The sequence below is a fragment of the Castor canadensis genome, chromosome 5 (assembly GCF_047511655.1).
Source record: "Castor canadensis chromosome 5, mCasCan1.hap1v2, whole genome shotgun sequence".
Taxonomy (NCBI): domain Eukaryota; kingdom Metazoa; phylum Chordata; class Mammalia; order Rodentia; family Castoridae; genus Castor; species Castor canadensis.
Genome location: NC_133390.1, coordinates 103,879,204 through 103,892,506, shown reverse-complemented (window position 1 = coordinate 103,892,506; position 13,303 = coordinate 103,879,204). Strand labels below are relative to the sequence as shown.

Here is a 13,303-nt window from a genome sequence, read left to right as displayed (position 1 = left end):
ATATCAAGACTCCTCAAGCTATTCCATAAAACAGAAAGAGAAGGGACACTAACAAATTCATTCCATGAGACATGTATTATCTTGATACCAAAGCAGAATAAGGACACACAAAGAAAAGAATTAATAGACATAAACACAAAAATTCTCATTAAAAAATGTACTAAGAAAATTAAACAACACATTAAAAAGATCATAAGTATTTTCAAGCTATCAAGGATGGCTAATCATATGCAAATCAGTAAATGTAATACAACACAGAAACCAAATAAAGAGCATGGTACTAGCCCCAAAACAGACACGTAGAACAGTGGGATAGAATAGAAAAGCAGAGAAAATTCCACACATCACAGCTCTCTGATTTTCCACAAAGTTACAAATATTTAATTTGGAAAAATACAGCCTCTTCCACAAGTGGTGTTTGGAAGCTAGATATCCATGTGTTTAAAACTGAAACAGATCCCACCATGCAAAAAGATAAATTCAAAAGGAATCAAGATCTTAAAGGAAGATCTGAAATTTTTAAACTTCTAGAAGAAATCATAGGAAAAATTGTTGAAGACACAGCATAGTCAAAGAATTTCTAAATTCAACTCCAGTTGCTCAAGAAATAAGAACAAGAATTGATCAACAGAGTTGCATCAAATTAAGAAAGTTTCTGTACCTGAAAGGAAACAATGTTAGCTTACATTATGGAAAAAAAAAACTTTTCTAGCTATCCTTCAGATGAAGAATTAATATTCAGAAAACATATAGTGTTCAAATAATTAAACACCAAAGAGCAAAACTTCCAAGTAATAAATGGACAAGTCCATTAAACAGGCAGTTCTCAAAAGAAGTACAAATATGTATACATACATGAAGACATGTTCAATATCCTTAGCCATGAAGAAAATGCTAATTAAATGACATTAAGATTCCATCTCATCCCAGTCAAAATGATTATCATCATAAAATCAAAAAAATAAATGCTGACAAGGATGTAGGGAAAAAAAGAAATGCTTATATACTTTTGGTGGCAAAGTAAATTATTATAGCCACTATGGAAACCAGTTTTCTCTCACATGTGGAATAGAGACCTAAAAAGAAAATAATAATGCTATGAGATGAATGTAAAAGTGGGACTGTGCAGGGAGAACTGTAGAAGAAAAGGAGAAGGTGTTAGTGGGGTGAATATGATTGAAATATGTTTAATGCATGTATGAAATAGCATCATGAAACCCACTAAAAAGGTAAAAAGGCAAGAAGTAGGTAGTGTTATAAGGAGAGTAATAGAAGGGGGTGAACCTGAACAAAGTACATTATGTGCACATATAGAAATACCACAATAAAAATCCTTTGTACAACTAATATAACTAATTAAAATAAGGTATATAGGCAATAAATTTAATATAACCAATTTTTTATTTTGAGGTATTTTGCAATCATGATCTTTTTTCATATGTATACATAAACATATATCTATGTATGTATATATATAAACTAATAGAATTTTTTGAGTGGTACTAGAGTTTGAACTCAGGGCCTTGCACTTGCTAGACAGGTGCTCTACAGCTTGAGCTACACTCCAAGCCCCAGAAGTTTTTAATTAAAAAAAATTCAGGAAATTATTAGAAGATCTTCTTTTTGTTAAAGTCAATCTTAACTACCATGTTTAGCTAAAAATATTCAAGTATACACTTCTCAAAATTAGAATTTCAAGTATATATGCACATATATTAAGGAGATAAGTCTTAAGGTGTTTACTTAAGATGATGGAAAATTAATATTTGAAGTATCTTAAAGAATCTTCCAAGGTAATAGTGATAAAATATTATTGAAAGTATACAAATATATTTAACTAAATTTAATACAAGTAAAAGACTTTGAATAAAATCTCATTTGAAATTCACACTTCAGAAAGGAAATGAAGAAAAACTTTAAAGTTTTTCCTATTTTCAGGTAGAATTTAGTTTTTCATTCATCATGATTTTAATCAATTTTTCCATAGTAGAAAAATATTACCTTGCAAAACTCATCCAATAAGAGAAAAATCACAAGATGCTGATAATAGCAGTGACTACTGAGACCATGGAACATGTGTTCATCTTGAACTAGTCATACCACGTTTCTATTTCCAGCTTTGCCAATGAGCTAGCAGAATGACTCTGACATATTCATTTAGCAGTGACAATCTCTATAAGTTCCCATAGAAGTCTAAAATTCAGTGGATGAGAATTTATTTAATATCAGAAACTCATTAAAATTATTATTTTTCTAGTTAGAAATTTCAGTGCACCATTTAAATTCATGTGAAGCCTCTTGTGTAGCTCAATGGCAGAGTATACAACACACACAGGTATGAGACCCTGGCTTAGGTATCTAGCACTGCAAAAAGAAACAAACAAAAAGAAATTTAGATGTGCTAAGTTACACTTTTACAATAAGTGCACTTTGTATTCTTAAATGACACATGTAGAAATGTTTACTGAAGAATAATCTGTTTCAAATTGAAAACACTCTTCAGCAACCTAACAGGTTAGATTAACATTAAAGTATAAGAGTAAGCATTAAAACCTTAAACCACTGGTTTTTAAATGTTTCCCTTTCAGACTTACAACCTGCATTTTTTCATAATAAAATTTTATGTTAAGCCTCAATCATTTCTTGACAAATAGCTACTTTCCTCAGTGTGCCCCAGTATGTTGTACAGCTTTTTTTATATCAGTGAGTAAGCCATAGGATTTGCTATTTCTAGTGTTTCCCAACAGAAAAATGTTACAATCAAAAAATTATGTGTTAACTCCAATGTAGCAAAAGCAGTTATTTTGGGTGTAGTGGGGAGAGTTGGAGAGGTGAGATTTTGCATGAATATTACAGAATTTAAATGTGAAGATATGAAATATATACACACACACATACATTCATTGACCTTTTATTCTCATAGTTTCATGAATTAAAAAGGGAAAGTCGATATAAGGGCACATGAATCCAGTCAGCTACCCTTAATTTTCTCCATTGTGCTTCTTCACTCCTAACTGCCAAATAATAAAAAATATTTTTAAGTGAGTGTTATTTTATTTTTGTCAAATTCTTCTTAATACCATCATTACAAACACTATAAAAGAACATAAGTATTCTCAATCAAATATCTTATGTTATCAAAGGTTATATTTTCTCTAAGAAGGAGATATAAGAAATTAGAATTTATTAAGGTTTATTATATTAAAATATCTTATTAAACATGAAAGAATACTAAACATTAATTTGAAATAACAGAGATACAGAAAAACACATTTAGTAATATCAGTTATTTTTAGGTTATTTATCATCTGTTTATATGGAGGTACCATAAATTTATGCCTAGATTTTAATAATGTGAAATTACAAAATACTGAGCAGTTATCTTAGGGTAATAACATGTATGCTCATTAAGATAGTAAGAATTTGTTTTGCAGACCTGTGTTGGAAATTGTTCTGGAATGCAGTTTATTCTCTCATTGGTGGCATCATTTATCTCACTGGGACATTTTCCTAAACCAGCTGGAGTTGAAGTAGGAGTTATTTCTGAGGAAGGAAAATAAAGCATGACATTAAATCATTTTTATGGATTTTTCAAGAAATGAAAAATTCCAAGCAAAGAAAGAATTTATAAATATGCATATAATTAAAAATTTTAAATCAAATTTGCATTTAAAAACATCCAAAACTTCAATACTTTGTCATAAAAAAAAAGATCCTAATAACATTTTAAAATACCATAGTCTGATTTCTAGAAGCTAGGAACTACCTTAAAAATATAAAAGTTTCAGTTGGGTTTTTCTTTTCAAAACTGTTTCTTTCATTATTGTAAATATTGTTTCAATGCTTCTTTTGTCTCATTCGTGAAATTTAAACTTTCACTGAAAAGTAAAAACACTTAAAAGATAGAATTAATTCTACCCTACCTAAACACTTCTTCCTTTACCTGTTTTCTCTTTCTCAGGTAACAGAAATAAGAAAATCCATTAGTGTCAAAACACAGGAGTTCCTTAATTTTAGTGCATTTTCATTGAGATAACTGGAGCATAATGAACAGAAAAAGTTGGGGGTAATTGTATAACTTAACCCCAGATTGTTTTACATATTTCATTTCTCACAAATTATGTTTAAAATCCAAAACTATGCAATAGCATTTTCATAACTTCACCATAATGTCTAAGAATGTGTAATACTACTTACCATCAACAGCAGGTGTATTAGTTGCTAAAACAATGACTAGGGCAATAGCTATTATAGTAACAATGGCAAAGAGGACAATCAGAGAGATTTCTAATGCGCTAAACTTCTTCCTTGCCATCTAAAGAAAGAAAGAAAATTGTGTTTAAAATGTAAAATAGATAATTACAATAAAACACAATCAATTATGAAGTTTCATATATATAATTTACTAAGCACAATGCAAACTGATGCAGATAGCTTTATCACTTTTTAATCTAAAGTAATCTACATTGATTACTTGACAAAAATGAAAGCAACACACACAGCATTAAGTAAAAGCAGTGCAGATCACATAGCAACTAAGATGAAAAAAGAGAAGATAAAGAATCTCCAAGCTCATGTACTCATGTGTTTTGTCCTCTCCTTTTAAAGTATCTCTCTCTGTCTCTCCTTCAACATACATTAATTGTACAAAGGGGCTTCATTGTAATATTTCCATGTATTATTCATATAATGCACTTTGACCAAATTCACACCCTAAAACATTTTTCAAGACAAAGAAAACTTCTTTATTTTTTAACTTTCACTATTCTGACTTCTGTAATTTAGAATTCTAAAATGAGAGAGAATAAATTATACCTCAAATTAAAATAATTCAGTTCTTCATAGTCTAACCCATGAATGCTCCAATTTCAACACTTCTTTAATATAACAATATTGTGGAAAATGATGTAAATATATATATTTGGAAATATAGTATTTATTTGACAGATTTTGCTATATCTTAAAACATTTCAAAATATATGACACTAAGTTCTTCCATGAAATAACAGGTGTAACATGTACAGTAAATTCTCACCTTAGAGAGTTAACTTCTTGCATTTGAGATACAACACAGACAATACCAAATTAAATTATCAAAGAACTCTTCCACAATAATTGTCTGAAATCATATTTAATTTAATTTTACTGCATATCTCTCACTTTTTCCAGGTCTTGACGTTTCCATGGACTTTCTGTATTCTGGCATATATCCAGGTAGAATTTAGACTTTTCATGGTAAATGATTTATAAATTGCTCGTTTTAATTTTTTCTCCTTCACCATGATCCCTGTCCCTGAAACCATATGTTATTTATTGTACCCAGTTTTCCCAACCTAAAACCTTTTTCCCTCTCCCGTATTTTTCTACCACATTCAGTTATCAAGTAAGCGCTACTGATTTTGTATCCAAACTATTTCAGAATTAAACCTTCATCCTCTCCCTTAACACTGCAGCATATTTTGATACCCTTCCTCCATTTTACCTACTGCTAAAGCTTCTTTAACTCCTGCCCATCTACTATAGGAATCAACTGGCATGGTTTAGAGTGAGCCTATTCCTACAGTTGGGGTCATAATTAATCTATTTTCCATCCATTTTACCATAGCACAAGCATGTCTATGCCTATGTGAATTTCTTCAATGACATTTTTTACATTCTTCATATTATGAATCATGAAAGTCATTCAGAGACTGATATGAGTAAGCACAAGATTATTTTAATAGTATTTATTAATTAATATTTAAAGATTAGCATTCAATTTCAGCATAGTTTCCTATTGTGAATATATAAGCTAAGCTGTTTATTACATCAGTAATATTCAAAGAAACTAAACTCACTATAAGTTAAGGTTAGTCTTCATGATACAAAGCATTCTCTGACATATGAAGCTTTTTAAAAACAAAACCTAGATGCTCAATTTTATGTGAAAAGTAACATGGTCATTTTTAACATTTAGCTAATTTAAATATTTAACTTGAAACTTAAAGCAATATCCTAGTTATGTTTCATTTAGCCGGAAAGAAGGAATATGTTTTTCATTTTATAAATGAAAGTAAAAAATAAAATACACACAAGCTATAATGACAAAACCTTCCTTTATCTAAAAAAATTAGAACAAAATTCCTGTCCCCAAATTAAATTAGACATATGAGTGCTCACAAGCAATAAGTACTAAACTTACCCTTTTTCTGCACTTGGTAATTACAGTGATCATATGTTTTAGAAGCACAATAATTTCAAGTAAAACTTTTTTGGGAAATCACATATGAATGTCCTCTTAAAATGAGTGGTAGCTTGATGACAGATCTTAAATCTTAAATAGGTTATAAATCTAGCATTCTACTCTGCCTCTATCAAAGAAAATGTATGTTGTCATAATTTAGACTAACCCTGCATTTTTCAAAAATATTTTTCAATCTTCTTTTCTTCTATAGAAAATATTTAAACAGAAATTGCTATGAATTCTACCTAATTCTGATAAATTTATAATGGTGGACAGGACAAAGAAAATATTCTCAATCTTAAAAATTAGAATGTTTTTCTCAGGGTTTGGTGCAAGGGACTCTATATTTAAAATGGCATCTTAGATCTTTATTATTTCACTATTTTAAACAAGTGAAGATAAGAGCATTGCTAACATGAATCAAGGAAAAGTTCATTTGCTTAGAAAAATGAAAGTAGCTGTGTAGTAGGATCTAAGCACTTACCTTATTTCATAGCCGTCCTATTTGCTACGTTGTGTTGGAGTTGGTAAGGTTGTTAAAGTGAGGATCAGGGGAAATTACTCAGGTATATATTGACCCACTCATAAAGTTTTATTGCACCCCCACTAGCCTATCAATTTTTAATATGCCTCTGTTCAACATGCAATTGCTAAAAGCCTTAACCCTGGAAGTAGTTTGTATAAATATTTCTCTGAGAATCAAAGTTAATTAATAACCATGCTCCTAGATAATCTTTGATTTCTAGAAGCTAGGAACTATCTTAAGAACATAAAAATAGTTATTTTAATTATTTTTCTCTTTTCAAAACTGTATTTACTTCATTACTTGAGTACTCTTTAATAATTGTTTTGTCTCTGCATGAATTTAAGTTCTCACCGAACAAAGAAGCATATTTGAAAAATACAAGTTGTAAAACATTGGGAACTGGCAATTAAAAGATAATGTGACACTTAATATGATAAAGCCAATCACAGAGCAAGTTTCTTGAATCACAAGGCTTGAGATGACACAACAGGATTTATAGCTATTTATACAAATAATTTCTGTACTTTCTGCCACCCTATGCTTTGAAGATGTAAGTCTCTTTCCTGGCCATTTGAGTATGTTATTTTTTTATGCCTGCTTTTATTTAGGTACAGAAAGTTTTTAAATCAAATGCATGCAGGTAAAAAAAATGATAGTGTTTCACAAGAAGTAATAATTAAATAAAAGCCAATCCATATCTTGTTATTAATCCTAAGGTTGACAACCAACCAAATTTATAACAAGAAAACATAACAGTGAGATATGTGGGCAGGTAAATTCAGAAATAAGTCAACATTTTATTTATCTATTTATTTATGTATAGCACTAATTTAATTATCAGAAATCATATTGTAAACACTTGTCAGTCATTACAGTAAAATTTTTAGAATCTGTTTCACCACTAGTTTAAGCAAGTATGGTGTTTTGAGTACAAAGAATTTAATATGAAAAATATGGGTAAAAATGGAGGCTGTACTATTGATAACTGACAAACCATGGGTAAGTGTATTTACTTATTTAAACACACACCTTTTTATGTACAAAGTGCTAAGAAAAATGTTTATCCATGGGGTGACTGAGAATGGAATGAGTTATTATAGACTATTACCATTTTTGCAGCTTTACTCTCCCAGAGTCAGACTGACTGAAAAAATATTTGAGTTCTGTGCATAGTCTGTCACTACCTTTTCAAAAGAATGTACATTAAAACGTAGTCACACAGAGGTGAGCAGCTCACTTTTGGGTCAATCTGAATATGTGTATTAACAGAAACAATAAAATTCAGCAAAGCTGGATTAGTACAAGACTCTAGAGTGATCAGAAAACTCCTAGTTACTGGAAACAAGATGAGAATCACCACAGAATGGCCCCACTGGGCAGAAAGCTAAGTTCAATGTCATAGAAAGATGTACTCTCTACTTATAGACCAAATAATTACTTATGTGGAGAAATCCATTAATGTCAAAATCCTTTATGAGCATCATGTACTGGTGGCAAGGCCACAGAATATAAGGCCAATATGCAGTCAGTTGAGCTCCAGCATAACAGCAACGACCAACTGGAAGCAAAGCTAAGATATAAACATAGAAGCAAATAGAAAATCGCTTATAGCCGTACCAAAGTGAGAAGTTGGGTATAAATATTACTAAATATATATAGATAATCTCTTCTGAAAACTTCATAACTGTGATGAAAGAAGTCAATGAAGATCAAAATAAGTGAAGAGGTATTATTTGCATGGGCTGGAAAATTTGATATGGTTAAACTGCCAATTCTCCATAATTTGCTATATTTTCAAATAATCAAAATCCAAATCCTAGTGAGTGATAGAGATTAGATGATTGTAAATTTTGTATGACAATTTCCATAATATCTTTATTCATAATTTCCTCAAACTGGAAATAATTAAAGTGACCATCACTACCAGTATACAATGGAAACCTACTTAGGAATGAAAAGTTCTAAATGTTGATTCAGATAGCAACATGGATAAAACTTAAATTTCAGGTTATTTTCTGCACAATTATAGTTCTCTGTTGATATAAAGGACAATAGTTTATTAACAGTTTGTCCAACTTTTTTTCTTCTTTCAAGAGTAAGAGTAGAAATGACCCAAAAAATGTACGCACATGTGAATAAATGAATAATAATGATAAAAAAAAAACAGTAAGAGTAGAGCCAGACCTGGTGAATGCCTGTCATCCCAGCTACTCAAGAGGCAGAGATCAGGAGAATCATGGCTTAAGGCTAGCTAGCCTGAACAAAAAGTTACTGAGACCTCCATCTCAACAAATAAGGCAGCTGTGGTGGAACACAACTATAATCTCACCTAGGTGGGAGGTGTAGGTATGAAGATAAGGGTAGAGGCCAGCACTGAAGAAAACAGGGGATCCTTTCCAAAATATAACTAAAGCAAAAATGGTGTGGGGGTGTGGTTCAAGTGGTAGAACAACAGCTTACCCCTGAGCTGAAACCACAGTACCATCGTAAGAAAGAAAAAAAGAGTAACAGCAAACTTCTTTCTAGCTTTGTACATCTTTAAATTATAACTGAATCCATAAAGTTTTCATTAGTTTTCTTTATACTTTAGTTATAAGAATATTTTAAATAATAGCTTTTCTGCTTTCTAATTAAAAACTTTATGTGATTTTAAATTTTCCTATTTTCCACTTCATATCCTGGTGTCTCTTTCTGGCAATGAGCTGGCCTTTGCCTTAAGAAATTTCTCTTGTGCTTTGATCCACACCTCAACCTGCTCTGTTTCTGGTCTGCCAATGGACTTCAGCAAATTGAGGAGCAATATGTTTATGAATTGCTTTGAAGATAAGTTTAGTCATAACCATAATGGAAACATATTCAGTTACAAACAAAAAGAAACCACATATGATAAGGAAAAAAGCCATCTTAACAAAATGTACTGATTTATTGGACAGCTAATTTGAATTTTTTATTAGTAATATACAAATTTAAACAAATACATACAAACAAAGTATACAAATAGTAAACAAAAAAATTAAAACTGGCTAAAGCAAAATAGCCAAAAAGTTGAATTGGTTCAAGCAATAGAATAAATTGTAAACAACAAGATTGAGACAGAATAAAATCTGGTTATTGACACTGACTGTAATTAAACATATCAGTGCTAAAATACTCTCTTCATAGATCTGATGTCTTCAGACTTTTAAATTTGCATTTCAGAATTTCAAATGTGTCAGTTAAATCATGTATATCAAATATGTACTTTAGGTTAAAAGTTGCAAGATTTTGAAAGATATATGCTGATTTCTAATGTTGCTAGCCACCAGAGTGTGACAAAGGAGAAAACAAAAATCTGATTTTCACAGTGATGATACAAAGGTACTTCAAATAACTAAATCACCAAGAATGTTCCTATTGCTTTCAGAGAACCATGCAAAAAAGAAAAATAATAGACAATGACCACATGGGGAGTGGAGGAGAGCTAGAAAGAGGCTCTAGGAGTTGCTGTAATTGAGTTGTAATTTCTGGAAGCTCAAAGAAAATGTAGACACAAATGTTAAAAAAAAAAAAAAGGAAACCCAGACTCCTACCTAGGGACACACAATAAACACTGGAAGCAAAGAAATTTAGAAGAAGACACAGTAAGAAAAGTAGATAGCACCATCATGAAAAAAAACAAGAATAGGAGCTGTGTGAAGAACTTCCAGAAGATAAGATACTTGAGCGTGCTGATATGTCCTCAAGTGCTGTCATCACAGATGGCTGGGACAGAAGACTTTCCAGGCTTCATTCTCTAGACATGACTTTTCCCACAAGCTTCAGACACTAGATTTCAGATCACTCACCTTTAGCAGACCTGAAACTGAACTCCTCCATAAAGACTGTTTCTTATCTAACTCTCTATCTCAATTAATGTCTTTACTTTTCTCAAAGTCACGTAGGCTCAAAATTTTCAGATTTTTTTGTTCAGAAACATAGAGACACTTTTTGTCTTGCATATTCTCTCTCAATATTTAATATGCAGTCCTTTCTTTTCACTTCACTACTGCTGCAATAATTTGTAACTTTAAATTAGGTTATTGTAATGCTTCCTAGCTTATTTTCCATACTTCAAAATCATTAGAGTTATCTGTTCTCCTAAAGTAAACCCATCTACTTCTCCCTTTGAAAATAATTCAACTAGTCAGAGTTCCACTGTTATATTTCAATAATACTTATAGTCTAGAAACGCAGAACCAAACTTAGTAATCTTTTGTTAAAACTCCATGTATTTTGTGTTTCCATTTCATCTTAAATCTTGTAATTGACTCACTCTCCTGCATCTAATAAGTCTCTTCCACTTGTTAAGCTTATATTTATGTTTACATGGTCAAGAATCTGGTTTGTCCTTTCTTAATGTAAATTAAATCCTCATTTCAAGGCCTACTTGATATCAGTCATCTTTCAAAGAGCTCCTTAAAACCTTCTCCTTACTCTCAAGACCATTGATTTCTTCCTCCTATCCTCCTATAATGATGGATTTTTTTTCTTTTATTATAGTCCTATTGTAAGTTATCTCATATTAAAATTATCCAGTTGCTTCTAGTAGTCATGTAAGACTCAGACTCTTAGAGGGAACTGTGCCTTGCCTGTCCTTATTTAATTCAGAAGTCCTCGATGGTATTTTGCATGGACCAGGATAAAGCAGTGACTATCCATTTATATACTCATAACAGTTCTGCCATGTCAAGTCCCACCAGCCACAGACCATCAGGAACACAATTGTAGCCAAACAAGGAAGAGCAGATTATATTAGTAAGATGAATTTGGAAGAGGTTTATTATAGTGTTTGAATTTGTGCTATGTGACTATAAAGATCAGTTAAGGAAGAAGAGACTCGACCTGGATTGGATAATGTCCATAGCAAGGGCAATTCAGCAAGCCAGTTGCCAGGTGTCATAATCCTTCTTCAGGAGGTAGGAGAAGCAAAGCTAAGCTACAGACTTAATTGGTAACAAAGCAGGAACACACTCAAAGTCAATTTTTGCTGCAGCAATATGGTGTCATTGAAAAAAAAAAAACATTGTTTATTGCAGTCTGACTACCAGTAGAACTAATTCTTCATTTTCTGCCTTTTCTTCCTTTTAGTGGTAGAATGGGACTTGTGACTTTCTGCCTATGGAGTATATTTTTTCAGTCTCTCATGTTGCTTTGCCTATCTGACAAAATTCCAGCCACTGGAATGAAACCAAACTCCATACATATAGTCTCTACATTCATTTTCTTCTTAATTCTTTCTATGAACCAAATACAGATTGATTTTTATAAGAGAGCTTTGAGCATGTATTCCTCAGGAGGCAGGAGATTAAAACATTAGAAGGGTCTTAGATTGCTGGACTACCTTTTAGACCTTACTTATCTATTCACCAAGACCGTTCATCTCTCTGTGAATATTAAATGAGAGAGAAATAATGTATTTTCTTTCAATGACTGAATATCTGGATCCCTTAATTAGAGTAGCTTGCCACAGAATACATATGGATTATGAATTCTAATGATGAAATTTTAGGTGTATCTACTGTGGATCATGAGGTTGCTAATTATATTCTGTATACTATCTAAAGCCTTCTTTGGCATTCCATTACGTAACTTAACAATTGTCTTCACAAATCAGGAGATGATATGCACACATACCCTGAATAAAATGATAAAACTGAGAAAAAAATCATAAAAGGAGTATCACAATAAGTAATCGTAAAATTAAATAGAAAATTAATCTCATGTTTTGCCACTTGATGAAAAAAGTTTATTTGTTTCATCACATCTGTATTCATTTTCCTTTTGTGAGACAGATTCTTGCTACATAGCACAGACTGACCCTGAAATCCTGATCCTCTTGCCTCAGCCTCCCAAGTTCCAGGGTGGCAGGAATGCCAACATGCCTGGCTTTGAACTGATTGTGAACTATGGTGGTGCAAGGGCCTAAATGTTTATGCTTCCATAATATTTATATGTTGAAATCCTCGCCACCAAGGTGAATGTATTTTAAGGTGGGCTCTTTTCAAGGTGACTAGGATCGGGGATAGGACCTTTACAAATGGCGTTAGGATTTTATTTTAAATGTCCTAAGAAAAGGCTTTTGCCCTTTTTACCTTCTGAAGACACAATGCAAAGGCACCATCTGTGAGACAGGAAATAGGTCTTCACCAGACTTCAAATCTGCTGGAGCCTAAATCTTGCTTTGTGTAGATTCCACAATTGTGAGAAATGAGTTTGTGTTGCTTAAAAACTACTTGAGTTTATACTATCTTGTTAGATCAACCTGAATGGACAAAAATAGATGGCAAAGATTTCATTGTTTCAAATCTAGGTCGTTGAAAAACACCTAACATGTCAATATTCAAAGAGTGCCTTTTAATCCTCCAGGAACAAATAGATAAAAGTAGATTTATTCCTAGTAAGTATTCATCATATGGTATGTAAAAAATTATTTTGTCTGTGTAATATTACCACCACTCTAAAATTCCCACTAAATGGAAATAATAAAAATGAATGTCTCAGGAAAATGTTATTAGTTGTCATAAATATTGAAAATA

At 31.6% G+C, this 13,303-nt stretch overlaps 1 protein-coding gene across 2 annotated transcripts in view; it reads right to left on the bottom strand.

The window, feature by feature from the left end:
- The window catches only part of Si (sucrase-isomaltase), an 85,869-nt gene extending 78,985 nt beyond the window's left edge, over positions 1-6,884 (bottom strand). The window contains exons 1-3 of one of the 2 annotated variants that reach the window (XM_074073862.1): positions 6,708-6,884; positions 4,198-4,315; positions 3,437-3,543 (exon numbers count right to left, since the gene is read on the bottom strand). In XM_074073862.1, coding sequence (XP_073929963.1) covers positions 3,437-3,543; positions 4,198-4,315 — 225 coding nt within the window. In that variant the 5' untranslated portion in view covers positions 6,708-6,884. Of the gene's footprint in view, positions 1-3,436; positions 3,544-4,197; positions 4,316-5,035; positions 5,689-6,707 lie in introns of those variants that run through there. The other variant, XM_074073864.1, reaches the window with a different exon arrangement.
- Between the last annotated feature and the right edge of the window lie 6,419 nt (positions 6,885-13,303).